The sequence below is a fragment of the Pelobates fuscus genome, chromosome 4 (assembly GCF_036172605.1).
Source record: "Pelobates fuscus isolate aPelFus1 chromosome 4, aPelFus1.pri, whole genome shotgun sequence".
In the NCBI taxonomy this organism is placed as follows: Eukaryota; Metazoa; Chordata; class Amphibia; order Anura; family Pelobatidae; genus Pelobates; species Pelobates fuscus.
In genome coordinates, this window is record NC_086320.1 from 63,499,055 (window position 1) to 63,516,711 (window position 17,657).

The following is a 17,657-nucleotide window of genomic DNA, read 5'->3' on the forward strand; positions in this document are numbered from 1 at the left end:
TGGGACAGGGGAGGGGGGAGAACACTATGGGACAGGGTAGGGGGAAAGAACACTATGAGGCGGGGGGAGGGGGTTAAAGAACACTATGGAACAGGGGAGGAGGGGAAGAACACTATGGGACAGGGGGGGAAGAACACTATGGAACAGGGGAGGAGGGGAAGAACTCTATAGGACAAGGGAGGGGGTAAAGAACACTATAGGACATGGGAGGGGGGGGAAGAACACTATGGGACAGGGGAGGGGGGAAAGAAAATGCAGGTTCAGAGGTACACAGGTGAAGATTCTTTTGGGTGAGGGTGGATCTTGGGTGAGTTCTATACTTTTTTTCCCAAGACTTGACCCCTGGGGCTGAGCATCACTCCAAACCTCCTCTCTGCTGAAAGCTCTTCTCACTGAGCTACATCTGGCATTGCAAAGTCCAGTTCAGTGTCTGATGGCAGCCAATGAGGTATTCTTGCACTGAAGGGCTTAGCTCAGATGAGCTAACAGGTGTATTAAATCTTCTTCCACCCGAGAGGAGGTGTGAAGCAGTGCCTGGCAGATTTCAGGTGGGAAGTAAAACCATGTCTAAGCAATCTGACTACTTACCTTTGGTACATAACATATACTGTAGTTCTTGTGATACTTAAAGTAGCTCCTTAAATGAAATGTGTGTTTAAATGTGTCTGTGTCTATCTCTTGCATTCTCAGCAGCTGGAATAGCTGTCAACAATCATTTATCTGTTCTATATATGTATCTAAAATTGTGGTCCAGGAACCCAAGGATCAGTTGAACAGCAGGTTTATTTGGAAAAGTGTAAAAGAGCACTTTTCCAAATAAATCTGCTGTTCAACTGGTCCTTGAGTGCCTGGACCACAATTTTGTTCAGCTATCACGGTAGGGGCAGCCAACCCCAGATCTGGTTGCACCAGGATTTTGATAAGAGTGCGCAATTCCATCTTTGTTTCTATATATGTATCCAAACATCTATTTTGTTTTTGTATCTGTTTAGGGGAATCAATTGGAACTTTGACCGCCACAGATATAGATGAAGAATCTTCTCGGAATTCTCTGTTACGTTACCGTCTCGTGTCCCAATATCCTAAAATACCTGAAGATGGAATGTTTCGCTTGGATCAATACACTGGAGTTTTTCAAATAATTAAAAATGGACTGAATATTAATGACGTTGATCTATATGTACTGCGTGTGAATGTGTCTGATGAAGGTGTAAATCCTAGTGGTCAGTATTAATTATTACATTTTAGAAAACAAAAATTGTATATTTATAATAATGTACCTTTAGGTGGAATCTTTTAAAAATGATATAATGGACCTTGATTACTCTCATTTATAAATATGTTTAAATGGACAGAAAGCATTGAGCTGAATCTCTAATTATTGGTGTATTTTTGGAAATGCATTAAAGAAAAAAAATATATATTTTCAAAACTTTACTCTCTTTTTATTTATATATATATATAAAGAGAGAGAGTAACGTTTCGAATGGACATCATTTGCTGTAAATTCCAAGCAACTGACAGCTTCTGCAGTGATGTTGTTTGAGATTTGGAAGTGGATGATAACGCTCAGCCAATCATGATAATCCTTTAGAAAGGAGTCACCAAATTATTTTTGGATAAAGCCCAGAGTGTTTTTTTGAACCTAGCAATGCCCCTAATGAAAATATTTTTTGATTGAACACAAATGTAATTTGAACACAAATTCAAAAAATGTTCTAAAATAAGAACAAGTGCTGGATCGTGATTGAAGCCAGAGTCTGGAAAATAGATAGACAGGCACAAATGGATACAGAACCACACATATCTTTATCAAACACAGTACTTTGAAAAATACTCTGACAGCCACTAAAGGCGCTACATAGAGATTAGAGGTGCTTCATAGAGACCTTCTGATTGGCATGGCGTTTTGCTATGGGAATACTTCGGATTGGCTGAGATCATTGATCTCGATGATGTCAACCAAGAAGGTGGAGCAACCCTGCTGAGAACAGTGCGATAAGGGCTAAAATGTAGCTAAAACTCACCCCTCAAGCCCTTACATGGCAGGGGGAAGTTAATACAGTTAACATGTTTGTATTCCTAATACTATAAGGTTCCTTTAAAGCATTTTTAAATGTTTATGTACTGTAAATTAGTTAATGGAAGCAGTATTCAGTAAACCATTTAAACATTCCTTTTCTGAAGTATTAAAGTTACGTATGTTTTCCTTGTTGCAGCTCTCAGTACACTTTGTGAAGTCCATATAAAAGTAATTGATATCAATGACCAAATTCCCATATTTGAAAAATCAGATGTAAGTACATATATGATTATAGTATATTTTACTTCTTTGTCATGAAAAATGTAATCTAATTCATAAATGTTGCTATTCTACGGTTAACTGCAATATTTAAAAAGAATTGCATAATTTATTAAGAAACAAATGCATGCTTAAAGGAACACTCCAAGCAGGGCCGGCCTTAGGCATTTGGGCGCCCTGTGCGAAAAATCTTCACAGCGCCCCCCAACCCCCTTCCCACCCCCCTCTCCCCCACTTCTTCCCCCTTCCCACACACCCTGTCACACACACTCAGGCAGTCATACACAGATAGCCACACACAAACACACACACACAAACACAGACATAGACATAGAATGTGACTGCAGATAAGAACCATTCGGCCCATCTAGTCTGCCCAGACAGTAACACATAGGCAGTCACACACACAAACACACACACACGCACAGGCAGACAGCCACACACAAACACACAGAGGCAAACAGCCAAACACACAGAGGCAAACAGCCAAACACACAGAGGCAAACAGCCACACACACAGTCACACAAACACACACACACACACACACACACACACACAAACAGTCAAACACACACAGGCAGACAGCCACACACACACACACACACGCACGCACATGCAGACAGTCACACACACACACGCACACGCAGACAGTCACACACACAGGCAGACAGCCAGACACACACAGTCAGACACACACACACACTCACTAACAGACACACACACTCACAGGCAAACACACTAACAGAAACACACTAACAGACACACACTAACAGACACACACTAACAGACACACACACTAACAGACACACACACTAACAGTCACAGACACACACACACTCACCCACATTAACCCCCCCCCCCCCAGCCTCCTTACCTTTGGGAATGCTGGGGGGTCTCTTCCTCCCTGGTGGTCCAGTGGCTGCTGGGCGAGCGGCGCTGGCTGGCTGGCTGGCGGGCAGCTGGCGAGGGAGCACTTCCTCTGAGCTGTCTGCTCAGCTCCCTCGCGCGCCTCAGAGTGAGGCTGGGAGCCGGAATATGACGTCATATTCCGGCTCCCAGCCTCACTCTGCGGCGCGCGAGGGAGCTGAGCAGACAGCTCAGAGGAAGTGCTCCCTCGCCAGCCGCCCACCAGCGCCACCCGACCGCCCAGCATGTCTGTTAGCCGCAAGGCTAACAAGACATTTGCCTTGGGCATTTGGGGGCGGCTTTTTTTGCCGCCCCCTGGAAAATGCCGCCCAAGGCAAATGCCTTGTTAGCCTCGCGGCTAATACGCCCCTGCCGTGTGAGCTATGCGGCCGCAGGGCGCCCCCTGCAACATGGCGCCATGTGCGGCCGCACAGCTCGCACACCCCTAAGGCCGGCCCTGACTCCAAGCTCTAACCACTTCAGCTCGCTGTGGTGGTTATGGTGTTATAATTGTCCTAGTGCCTCCCTCGCAGTGAAAGTAGTCAAACTGTTTGCTAATCGTTTGGAAACTTACCTGGAATCTCTGAGACCGCTGGTTACCGGTCACTTCCTCCACTGAGAGCTGGGAGCTCCTGCACACAGCCTCCATCTGATCCAGTGGTGTATCCTCGTTTTGTGCTGCCCTAGGCAGGACAAAACTCAGGCGCCCCCCTCCCGCCCGCCCGCGCCGCCCCCACCCAACCCTTCCCCCGCCCCGCCTTCTAAATACACACACACACACATTCACTGACAGATACGCATACACTAGCTAACAGAAACACACACACACTAACAGACACACTCACTAACAGACACTCACTAGAAGATACACACACACTCACACTAACAGACACACACACAGTCAGACACACACACACACACACACTAACAGACACACACTAACAGACATACACAGACACACTAACAGACATACACACTAACAGACATACATACACACTAACAGACATACACACACACACACACTAACAGACATACACACACACACACACACACACACTAACAGACACACACACATACACACTAACAGACATACACTAACAGACATACACACACACACACACACTAACAGACATACACACACACACTAACAGACACACACACACTCACTTTTTAATTTTTTTTTCTTTACCCCCCCCCCCCAGCCTCCTTACCTTTGGGAATGCTGGGGGGGGGGGTTCCCTCTCTTCCTGGTGGTCCAGTGGCTGCTGGGCGGGCGGCGCTGGCGGGCGACTGGCGAGGGAGCACTTCCTCTGAGCTGTCTGCTCAGCTCCCTCGTGCGCCGCAGAGTGAGGCTGGGAGCCGAAATATGATGTCATATTCCGGCTCCCAGCCTCACTCTGCGGCGCGCGAGGGAGCTGAGCAGACAGCTCAGAGGAAGTGCTCCCTCGCCAGCCGCCCGCCAGCGCCGCCCAGCAGATCGCCCGCCCAGAGGGCTTGTCAGTTAGCCGCAAGGCTAACAAGGCATTTGGGGGCAGCGTTTTTTGCCGCCCCCTGGAAAATGCCGCCCAAGGCAAATGCCTTGTTAGCCTCGCGGCTAAAACGTCCCTGATCAGATCCCGTGTTGTGTAGGGCCATATAATTGTCTGAGAGAGTCAGCTGATCACCCTCAGTGGGCCTAGCTCAATGGAAGAGCTTCCAGCTCATATGGGAGAATTAAGTTTTCAAACCATTAGAAAACAATTCCAGGCATCTGGAATCTCACCATAACCAATACAGCATGCTTTGGATACTTGGGATGACATAATGAGGACAATTTGCTTCCAAAATGCCTTTACCAGGTACAGCACGATCTTCCTGCACCGTGCTGCAAGATCTCTGCTAACTATTTTTCCAATGCTGAGTTAAACGAACACTATAGTGTTAGCAATATCAAACTGCATTGCTAACACTGCAGTGTCCCTCTGCCTCCGCCCAACCTCTCCGCAGCAATGAAAGGGTTAAAAACCTTTTTAACACTTACCTGTCCCTTGGAGCTGGATCGATCTGCACCTCCTCCAATCTCAGCGTTTTTGGAAGGACCTAATGCATGTTAGGCATGCTTTCCTATGGGGAATTACAAGACGCTGGATGTCCTCATGCTAAGTGTGAGGATGTCCAGCGTCATTTCACAGAGAAACAGCAGAAACTGCAGAAAGAGCCTCTAGTGGCCGTCTGGGAGACAGCCATAGAGACAGTCTTTACCCTGTAATATAAACATTGCAGTCAGGGCCAGATTTGCCCTCTCTGCTGCTCCAAGGCCAATTTCCTCAATGCACCCTATCCCCCAACCCATGTGTGTATATAACAGAGGCTCTGGGCATCACACACACATGTACAAGCACTCACTGACATACACACTGAGACAAGCACTCACTGACACAAGTACACACTGACATACACACACACAGGCACAAGCAATCACTGACACACACACGGCCACAACCACACAGACACAAGCACTCATTGACAGAAGCACTCACTAACAAAAGCACTAACGCACTAACTAACTCAAGCACACAGTGACACATGCGCACATTGCATGCTCTCATGTAAACTTGTCCTTACCACCAGAAGTAGACTGGATATGTGGAGGTAGGCTTTTTAAGCGTTCTCCTCAGCTGTGTGGCAGCCATGTGTTCATGAAGTGGTCAAAGAGAGCCAGGAGTAATGAAGAACATGACCGCTGATTAGAGGGCCGGGGCTCCTGAAGACCAATCAATTGCGTCATCACAGGGCCCATTATTTGCTATAGGCTAACTCAAATCAACCCCCAATTGCACAGTAGGCAATCTATACCTGCATTCCTGTAGCCCACAACGCATAGCTTGACTGGTGAGCTCCCCCACACACAATTCAGGCAGTAAAACCCATAATAATGTACTTCATCTGTGGCACATATATGGGAAGAATCTCAGCGCCGCCCCTGTCCTAAATGCGGCCTCGAGGTCATGGCCTCATTGGACTTATGGCAAACCCAGGCCTGATTGCAGTTTCTCTAACACTGCAATATTTTCACTTGCACGGTTAAGGGGATTGGGACACTGCACCCAGACCACTTCAATGAGACAATGAGAAAAAGTGGTCTGGGTGCATATAATTTATGTTTAACATCAGTTCCCTTATAGTAATACTGTGTTAAAACAAGTGCGTGTTTTTGTGTGTGTACAAAAAATACATGTAATCCTTTCTTGTTGTCATAACCTTCCACCTGTCCTGCATTTATCATCTTCTTGTGTCTCTGTCCCATATTTCAGTCCTTATTTCTGTTCTACCTGTGTCACCCTCTGACACCTCTCACCCATTTTAGTCTTTCTCCTTTATCTCTCCCTACTAATGTTTATCCCCTACTCCCTTAATTCAACTGAAATTTGCATTGTACTAAAGCACCTTCTGTGTTTTTTGAACAATACTAAAAAGCTCAATGAAAGAAAATGAGTCATTCTCCATACAAGACACTCAGGAATTGCTCATGTCAATTGATTAGCCTATTGTTTATTCAATAAATAGTAAACTGTAGCGATATAATTTTTCTTTTATATTTGTTCTTTACCGGTAAACACGTTGTACAAAGAATTAGCTTGAGAAAGGTCTCCTGTGCGGGTTAATAAATATAGAATGCTGGCCACTCGAAGATAGAGATGCTGGACTTGTCTGTTTCATGAGGTCCTATTGCTTAGGCAGGGACCAGGTCAATTGCATCCCCAGAAAGCAGGGCCACCTAACTGAGCTCAGGGTCTGGGCCCCTGGGGGCCCGCCTCCAAAACCGCACACAGAGACGGCCTCCAAATCCCGCCCGCAGGAATACACACACAGACACAAACACATTCATTGATACAAAAGGACACAGATACACACACACACTGATACATACTAACAGACACACATACTGATACGCATAAAGGCATACATACTGACACACACATACACACATATACAGACACACAGGCGTACATAGTGACAGACACATACTAACATACATACAGACACACATGCATAAGGACATACAGACACATTCATAATGACATACAGACAGAAATTCATACTGACATACACACATTCATAATGACATGCAGACATACATACACTGACATTCATGCACACATAATGACATGCATACAGACATATATACATTCATACAGACACTGACATCCATACATACACACATTCATAATGACATAAATACATACATTCATACTGGCATACATACATTCATACAGACAGATAGACAGACAAACATACACACATTCATAATGACATGCAGACATACATACACTGACATTCATACACACATAATGACATGCATACAGATAGACATACATGCATACAGACATACAGACATACATACAGATATACATACATACATTCATACTGGCATACATACATTCATACAGACACTGACATTCATACATACACACATTCATAATGACATACAGACATACATACACTGACATTCATACACACATAATGACATGCATACAAACACACAGACAGACAGACATACACACACAGACAGACATACACACAGACATACACACAGACAGACAGACACACAGACAGACATACATTCACACACACACACAGCTCATTTTCCAGCCACCCTCCTGTTTCTTACCTTGTCTTTGCAGGAGGGTGGCTGGCTGGGGCTGATGGGACTGGCAGTTGGCTGGCTCTCCCTCTTCATTGTCGGGCGCGAGCGCTCCTCCCGCGCAGAGTGAGCTGGGAGGAGGTGACCACTGCGGCGGCATTTTTTTTTTTAAAGGGGCCCAGTCGCGCTATACCACGCCCACAGCGCTGACCGGGCCCCTGAAGGAGGGGGCCCATCGGGTGGCCCTAAGTGCATGGCAGTTCCGCCGCTACACGTGGGGCCCGGGCGGCCGGGCCCCCCAGGGCTGCCGGGCCCATGACAACCGTTATGGTTGTCACCCCCTGATGGCGGCCCTGCCAGAAACAGACAGACATCAGTTTACTACATGTGATCATGTGCTGGTTACCAAATTTGTTTGGGGCGCCAATTAGGTCCAAAATGCAATTGGCATGTCTAACTATTTAAACTATTATTATAATATAATAATTACTGAAAGATCAGCAATTTTAAAGATAAAATTAAAGATGTCAATAACATAAAATAAGCGCATTCTTTATTATATTTTGCATTCAGGGCAAGCCAATAACACCGATAAAGGATAAAAAGGTAGACTATGCAGGATACGGAATGTTGGTACTGAAATTAAGACTCTTTTATCAGGAGTACAAGTGTTTGAAAGCACCCAGTGTTTTGTTTTGTTGTGTGGCTAAGAGCGGGGGCTCTTTTTAAGAAAAAAAAAAAACTAAAAAAAACACTTTGCATTTCTTTTTATGTTCACTTCTGATTGTCTTCATTGTGGTTTTATTTTTACCCTTTTCCTCAGTACGGCAACCTGACTCTTTCTGAAGATACACCGATGCAAGCTAGAGTATTTGAAATACAGGCCTTTGATGGTGACCAGCCATTCACTGGGAGTTCTGAAATCATTTACGTTATAGCCGAAGGGGACCCACTGAAAACATTTGCAATTGACACTGATAAAAAAACAAATATAGGATCGCTTAAAATAGTACATGTAAGGAGCATTGTTTTTTTTATGTTGCAGTTGATTGCAAACGTGTGTATTACTTAGGTCCCAGACAGACACATATTGGAGGGTCGTATCTTTACATGCTGGATTTTGAGATAACCATGGTTATATATACCTTATTAGAATATTAATGTAGAATATTTTATATCTGTGTCTCTGCACATATACGTAATTCCCTGCAAATGGCTGTAGAAATTTCTGTATGTACAATAATAATAATTATTACTTAGTAGATATACATGCATGTTTTTTCTTTGGGTATCTTGCAATAGCTGCAGATCTAACAACAGACTCACTAACAGACAAACACACACTCACTGACACACACACACTAACAGGCAAACACACTCACACACTAACATTCACACACTAACAGACACACACACACTCACTAACAGACTCACTAACAGACAAACACACACACACACACACAACAGACACACACACACTAACAGACACACACTCACTAACAGACAACCACACACTCACTGACAGACACACTCACACACACTAACAGGCAAACACACTCACATACTAACACACACACACACACACTAACAGACACACACACATACACACACACACACACTAACACACACAAACACACACTAACAGACACACACTCACTCACATTAACACCTTTAGGAATGCTGGGGGGGGGGTTCTCCCTCTCCCTGGGGCTGCCGGTTGGCAGACAGCTCAGGGGGAGTGCTCCCTCGCCAGCACCGCCGCCCGGCAGCCAGCCCAGCAGCCCGACCAGCATGTCAGTTAGCCGCAAGGCTAACAAGGCATTTGCCCTGGGTATTTTGGGGCAGCTTTTTTTGCCACCCCCTGGAAAATGCCGCCCAAGGCAAATGCTTTGTTGGCCTCGCGGCTGAAACGTCCCTGTCTGCAGCTACTGCAAGCCCTCCCCTTCTTCTCTGCACAAAAGAGAACGTCTGTTCTGGGGAAGGAGGCGAGGATTTGCAGTTGCAGTTCCAGTGTCTCATTAAGAAGACTTGTGTACCAGCCTCAAATCTAACCAGATATGACTTTTTTTTACGATTTGTTTAACATATTGCAGAGTTGGTAATATGTTACATAAAAAATCAATTCAATCAAAATACAGTTTTAGAAAGGGGGCACATTGAGGGGGGCAGGCAGTGTACAGTGACACGGTCGCTCTCACCCACCACATAGTGACACGATAGGACACAGGATGATGGAAGAGGGAAAGGCCCCTGAACAATGTACTAATATACTGTGTGAAGAAGCTCCCGTACTCTGACTGATTACCTACCAGGGGACTCTGAAGCACTTCAGACCCAGTTGCCAAAGATTGATTGGGGTCTCTGAGGACCTCTTCCACCGGACCAGCCTGCCGTGAATATAGCTTTGGAGACCTTCTCTCCTGTAGAGCAGAGATGATAGCTTTACTATAGCTTTTCCCCATGGATTAGATGTAGGGGATAGAATGACATTTATTGTGCAGAATACAGCTGTTTATAAAGTGTTGACTGCACTGGGTCCTCCATACAAAGTAATGCAGAATAACAATTGTCCCTCCCCGGCGCCACTCTGTCTGGGCACTTAATTATGTTAGCCTCAGTTAACACAATTGGCTCCCTACTTTGCCCTCACAGTCCTAGAGGCATAGCTTAAAAAATGTCCACCCACACACCTTTTCCTGGACTGTACCCCCACACATAACCGAGTGGGGGTTAAAAGCTCATCACCAAACGCCCAAGCTTTCCAAATAGCACCCTGATTTGCGAATCTGTGCCCGAGTTACAGAATGTTAAAGTTTTACCGGGTCACAGCTATTCTTCAATCCGATGAGGAGCCCCATGTGTGTGGCAGCTTAGTCTCGGTCTCCAAAAGGGGTTCCCTAGACCGCTGGGGAGGGTAAGCGCTCTCAAGCCCCAGGTATCCTCTGAATGTCTCCTTGCCTCCCCGACCTCCAATAGATACCCATTTAAATATTGATCAGACCTCGGCATAGTTCCGTTCCGAGGAACAGTTCTAGAGTGTTTCAAGGTATCTCCCAGCCAGGCACTTGATATGTAAAATAAGTCAGCCGATCGCCAGAGGTCCTCAAGTCTGGCTGTGAAGAAAACTAAGTATCTGGGGCCCTTATATTCGTCCCCACAGTGACAATAGCCCCTTTCAGGGGACCATAATATGTGGGCAGGAGGCTTGCCATCAAGCTTCTCCAAAATTCCATGGCACGGGAGCTTCCATTGCACACTGATGCAAATATACGTGTTTGTATTCGTATATTTAATATGCTTCATATGTGCACAGCATTCTCTATCTTTGCTTGCTATAATTAGAATATTACCAATCAAGGCTTCTGTTTTACAGCCCCTCGATTATGAGTCCAAAGCAGAGTATAATCTTGTGATCCACGCCATCAACCCAGAGCCATTGTTTTCAGGAGTCTCATACAATGACAGCTCCATTACTCGCCTAAAAATCATTGTTACAAATATCGATGAAAGTCCTTATTTTGAAGAAACCATATACCAAACACAGATAAAAGAGGATGTCCCTTTTGGAACACTGTTGACTAAGATAGTGGCCATTGATCCTGAAGGTGATGACGTAATGTAAGTCAAGCAAAAGTAATAGTTTGCATAGTTTAAAATAGCTGTTTTTTTTATAGAGCTTTAAATTCTTGGGGAAAAAGTATTTGATCCCCTGCTGATTTTGAATGTTTGTCCACTGACAAAGACATGATCAGTCTATAATTTTAATGGTAGGTGTCATGTATTTTTTTCTCGAACAAATGCCAAACAAAAAAATAAGAACCACTCACTTTTTATTTTGAGGCAGTTTCAGGATGGCAAACTGACGTGGCAGCAAAGCAGAGAGATAAACTGACAGTCATTGAAAATAGAAGTTTAAGTGATGTGTCCAGAGTTAGTAAATAAGTAAAGTCCTTTATCCAGTCAAAGGTCATTGAATAGGAAATCAAGTTGTATTGTACGAAATTCAAAAAGCAGAGTCAAGACCAGTCCGAATTAGTTAGCCAGGTAATCGAAGATTTAGGGGTATGAAGAGGAGATTCAGAAGGGTTCCGGTGATGGAACACACGGTCTCTCTAGGAGTGATCCAAATGATCAGGAAGGAAGTTGATCCAATCATTCAGATTAACACATTAATTGTGCCCTGAGGAATTGGAGATTGGAGTTTAAATAAGGGGTGTGTACTTTCATGCCTTCTTAAAGGGCCATTAATAAACAAATAAAATTCCTGACAGTAGGTGTATTTTAACAGTGAGAGACAGAATAACAAAAAAAAATCCAGAACAGCGCATGTCAAAAAAGTTCTAAATTAATTTGCTTGTCAATGAGTGAAATAAGTATTTGATCCCCTATCAATTAGCACAATTTCTGGCTCCCAGGTGTCTTTTATACAGGTAATGAGCTGAGGTTAGGCGCACTCTCCTAAAGTGAGGGCTCCTAATCTCAGCTTGTTACCTGTATAAAAGACACCTGTCCACAGAAGCAATCAATCAGATTCCAAACTCTCCACCATGGCCAAGACCAAAGAGCTGTCCAAGGATGTCAGGGACAAGATTGTAGCCCCACACAAGGCTGGAATGGGCTACAAGACCATTGCCAAGCAGCTTGATGAGAAGATGACAACAGTTGGTGCGATTATTCGCAAATGGAAGAAACACAAAATAACTGTCAGTCTCATTTGGTCTGGTGCTCCATGCAAGATCTCACATGGTGGAGTTTCAATGATCATGAGAATGATGAGGCATCAGCCCAGAACTACACAGGAGGATCTTGCTAATGATCTCAAGGCAGCTGGGACCATAGTCACCAAGAAAACAATTGGTAACACACCATGCCGTGAAGGACTGAAATCCTGCAGCGCCACAAGGTCCCCCTGCTCAAAAAAGCACATGTACAGTCCCATCTGAACATTGTCAATGAACATCTGAATGATTCAGATGAGAAAAAAAATCGAGCTCTTTGGCATCAACTCAACTCGCCGTGTTTGGAGGAGAAGGAATGCTGCCTATGACTCCAAGAACACCATCCCCATCATCAAACATGGAGGTGGAAATATTATACTTTAGGGGTGTTTTCTGCTAAGGGGACAGGACAATTGCACCGCATCAAAGTGACGATGGACGAGGCCATGTACCGTCAAATCTTGGGTGAGAACCTCCTTCCCTTAGCCAGGGCATTGGAAATGGGTCGTAGATGGGCATGACAATGACCCAAAACACACAGCCAAGGCAACAAAGGAGTGGCTGAAAAGAAGCACATTAAGGTCCTGGAGTGGCCTAGCCAGTCTGCAGACCATAATCCCATAGAAAATCTGTGGAGTGAACTAAAGGTTCGAGTTGCCAAATGTCAAATTTCAAACCTTAATGACTTGGAGATGATCTGCAAAGAAGAGTGGGACAAAATCCCTCCTGAGATGTGTGCAAGCCTGGTGGCTGACTACAAGAAACGTCTGGCCTCTGTGATTGCCACCAAGGGTTTTGCCACCAAGTACTCAGTCGAAGGCGTCAAATACTTATTTCACTCATTTTAGACATGTGTTGTTCTGACTTTTTTTTTTTTTTTTTAAATATTCTGTCTCTCACTGTTAAAATACACCTACCATTAAAATTATAGACTGATCATTTCTTTGTTAGTGGGCTAACGTTCAAAATCAGCAGGGGATCTACCCAAAGCCTCTAGTCACTGATATAAATGAATGAATGTAAAGTTGTAGAAAAAAAAAAAAGCAGTTTTGCTTTTTTACTAACAATTAAAGGGTTGCTCCAACCACAATTTAAAATGTATTGATATATATTCTAAATACCCTACGGAGCATACCTATTAGGTCTCCCCACCTCACAATAACATGAAAAAGGTTTTTTACGTGCCTTAACCCAGCACCAGACGAAGTACCTGGAGCTGATCTTCCACATCCTGTCGTGGCTTCAGCCAGCACTCCTGTGGACCAATCATAGGTTTCTGGGCCAACAAGGGAAAGTGGGGACGAGTTCTTAAACTTTTTGAACCACAGGAGGGAGCGCCTGGAGGGAAAGAAGAGCCACCTTCCCTTTGCAGGAGATCTGCCTGCAAGGGAAGCATTTTTACATTTGTCGGCAGTGTGCAGTGCGCACTGATGGCAGATGTACAATATGTGCAGAATTGACATTAGGCAGCCCGAAACAGAGTTCCCCTCTTTCTCGTCCCCTGCCCCTTTGTGTATTCATTTGTCCCCTCCAGCCCTCTGTGTCTCTTTGTACCTCCATGCAGCACGGCTGGGCGGACCGCACGTAGAAGATCTTCTGTTTCCTCTACCCAGTCTGGCAGGAAGATGTTCGATGCTCTCAGCGAGCAGCTTCCTATCAGGCAGTGTAGAGAATACAGAAGATGCTTTATCACGTATCCATACTACATTCAGTGACCGTCAGGAGGGGAAGTGCTGCGCGGTGTGCTCACCTCCTGTCAATCACCTGGAGTCTGCACCCCCACCCAGCTGGTGCTGGTTGGGACCCAAAGCAATAATTGTAAGAAATGTATTCTTTAAAAAAAAACATTGTTTTCATTTACAAAAGCCTCCACCAAGCAAAGTCAGATAGTCAGCCATATTAGTGATCAGTCCCTATTCTAAACTATGAACATGTATATCAGATAAATTAATACTGAAATATAATATAGTGCCTGCAAGTGGCAGAAATATTTGCTAGTTATTATTTTATAATCATTAGACCCAGTTTTCCTTAATAAAATGTCAATCTATAATGTTTTTCGCTTGAAAAGATATCCTTGAAAAAGCCATAGAATTTCACAAATGTTTTTTAGTTACGGAATGACTAAAAATATATAGTTGTAAAAGAGTGGTTTAGATTTTTGAATAGCTATAAGTCACATCCATTAAATTTCACAAATGTTTTTCAGTTACGTATTGAACGGAGACAGAAGGAAGTGGTTATGGATAAACGAAACGACGGGAGAAATCTATACTAATGCTATACTGGACCGGGAAACAGAACCTCATTACTATGTGGAAGTAACAGCTAAGGAGAGAAGTAAGGGATACATTTTACAAATGATTAAAGGAAACGTAAAGGTCATACACCTATGTATAAATGGATAGCCTTAGTGGGGAGAGAGAAAAAAAAAGTGATTTGTATTTAAATTATTTTAACGGAAGGGTAGAGCAGTGACGTCGATTTGTTACCAATTACCTCTGCCCTAGATATATTAAAGATATATCATAAATTAAATGGAAAATCAACGTTATGCTTTTTTTTTTTCCATTACACTTTGCCGGGACAGTATTACACAACAACAAAACTTTCCATGCCAGCTATCTGATTTCAGTTGCCATTATTAGAGTTTAATTAACTCATTCCACTTAATGTTGGAAACTACAGTGGAAAAAGGACTGCTACAATTTTTTAAAACGCTGTTACAGTTGATGATTCCTTTTGCAAACAAAATAAAGCATCCACTTTGGAAAACTAAACAGTCTACTCGGATTTTCAAAATGCTTGTTGCTTATTGGGTCAATCCCAAACCCAGTTTTATTTTAGAGAACGTTGTCTGAAATTTCTCTTGGGGCATGGAATATATTATATATGTTGACGGAGTCACAGTAAATGTGAAAAAAAGTTGTGATGGTACACTTTGGTTGGAAATAAAATATTTCTTTCGTATGTTTTGATATCGATGTCAACTTCAAGATTTGTTAAGCACCAGACCAAGAAATCCGACTTACCACACTTCCTATTAAAAGCATGATTTCTTTCTAAATCTAGTATGTAATGTGTAGCTACAAGTGAGAAAAAAGACAAAACTATTTTATGTGCAGTTTAAAACCAGGTACATTTATAAAAATAATATTTATCCCTTTAGAATTATTTCTCTCTATTTCTACCTAACCCTTTACAAAGCAAAGCAGCTACCTCAAGTCATTCCACACCATTAGGTGTCCTATAGTTGTATATCTGAACCTGTATACGTCGACTTAAACTCCAGGATTTCTACCTATTTTAACACACCGTAAGACCACCTTCTACCTGGTTGCAATATTGTAATTACAAATACACAAAAATAAGTCCTGCTCTCAAAATCCCACTCTAAACACCAAAACAACTTTAGCTTAATGAAGCAGGTTTAGCGTGTAGATCATGCCCCTGCAGTCTCACTGCTCAATTATTTGCCGTTTATGAGTTATATTGCATTGTTTATGCAGCCCTACACAGCTTTACGCCACACTTCCTGAAAGAGACATTCATTCTTTATACTTCCCTTAGTGTACAATGTGTTTAAATTTTGAAGTTATTGTCTAGTACTTTGTAAATTGCCTGATAGAGACTGCAGCAGCCTCCGATATGTGATTAACATCCTTTTAACATATAACTTTCAAAGTAAAGACACTGCACTTGTAAGATCTGCTTGAAAAATTAAATGTTTTTTCATTGAGACTGTGTGTGTCTTAGCCAGGGGAGGCATGGCTATTAGCCATGGGAGGCATGGCTATGTCTGCATAAACAAAGTGATTTTACTTCTAAATGGCAGAGAATTGAGCAGTAAGACTTTTGGGCATGATCTACAACTACTTAAGCTAATGTTGTTTTTGTGAATAGAATATCCTTTTTAAATTGTCCTGCTCACATATTAGTCTCTCATTCCAAAATATGGCTTTTGCCACTATGTAACTGGGACATATCTTCCTGGCAGAATTTTCCGGGCAAGGGACATTCATTTGTTAGGTTACATTCTTACATTTAATGCTTCTTTCTAAATGGCATACAAAGGACCAGTTTACAGCTTAGCCCTATAATGTCGTGAGTTACATATAAACAATAATGTTGTTTTTTCATGAGATCAAGTATGCTTCAACGATGTATAATCCACATGTTAATAGGCAGTTATTTTGGGATACTTTTACAGGAAACCCATCAATGAAGTCGTCTGTATCTTTTCAATTGTTCCTGGATGACGTGAACGACAATGCACCAAAACTTGCGAACGGTTACGCTGGAGCTGTGTTCTGCCATCCACTGAGCAATAAAGAGTCTGTGTTTGTAGAGGCTGTTGATGCAGATACGAGTCCAAATAGCCGTAGATTTCGATTTACTCTTGGTGTGGGTGAAAACATAACCAGAGACTGGACATTATCATTTATTAATGGTGAGTACAGACCAACTCGTCATTCTCTTTTTAGCAATTGCCTGCATGCTTTCTAATTAGATTTCAAAAGAGATAAATAACCTCAGTAAAAAAATAAAACCAATAACATTGAAATGATGAACAGATTCTGAGGATAAATATTGATTGAGACTACGTGTATTTTTTTTTTCTTCTTTCACTCTTAAAATATAGCAATGTTTCCAGCTTATAGCACTTTGGGATTTTTATAAGTGTACCTATTTTATTGGCAGGTTCCCATACTAAGCTTAACATGAAACACCATGATTTTCCAACTGGCATTATACGAGTTCCAATAATTGTTAATGACAATGGAAAACCTCCCTTAGAATCAACAGTCTATGCCTCAGGTAGGTCATATTAATACATTCCAAATGTTTGTTGTATGTGACGGTAGAAACAGAACAAATTGTCTTCCTTCAATTATTTTTCACCGAAGATTCTTACACTCAATAAACCATGTATAACACCATGTCTTGCTCTCAATCTACAAAAGCCAAGGTGAAAGAACACGCAAACTGATCTCCTCCTGCATTGTCAAATAATCCCATGTCAATATTTATTAGAACAATTCTGTGAATCTTACAGTAACATTAACAATAAGTCAGACAAATGGCACCTACGAGCATATTTAGCGA

The 17,657-nt window shown here is 42.9% G+C and overlaps 1 protein-coding gene across 1 annotated transcript in view; it reads left to right on the top strand.

Moving 5' to 3' along the window:
• The window catches only part of CDH17 (cadherin 17), a 74,790-nt gene that overhangs the window by 55,257 nt on the left and 1,876 nt on the right, over nucleotides 1-17,657 (top strand). The window contains exons 10-16 of the mRNA XM_063451245.1: nucleotides 993-1,223; nucleotides 2,220-2,296; nucleotides 8,657-8,848; nucleotides 11,207-11,451; nucleotides 14,761-14,891; nucleotides 16,762-17,001; nucleotides 17,253-17,369. Coding sequence (XP_063307315.1) covers nucleotides 993-1,223; nucleotides 2,220-2,296; nucleotides 8,657-8,848; nucleotides 11,207-11,451; nucleotides 14,761-14,891; nucleotides 16,762-17,001; nucleotides 17,253-17,369 — 1,233 coding nt within the window. The remainder of the gene's footprint in view (nucleotides 1-992; nucleotides 1,224-2,219; nucleotides 2,297-8,656; nucleotides 8,849-11,206; nucleotides 11,452-14,760; nucleotides 14,892-16,761; nucleotides 17,002-17,252; nucleotides 17,370-17,657) is intronic.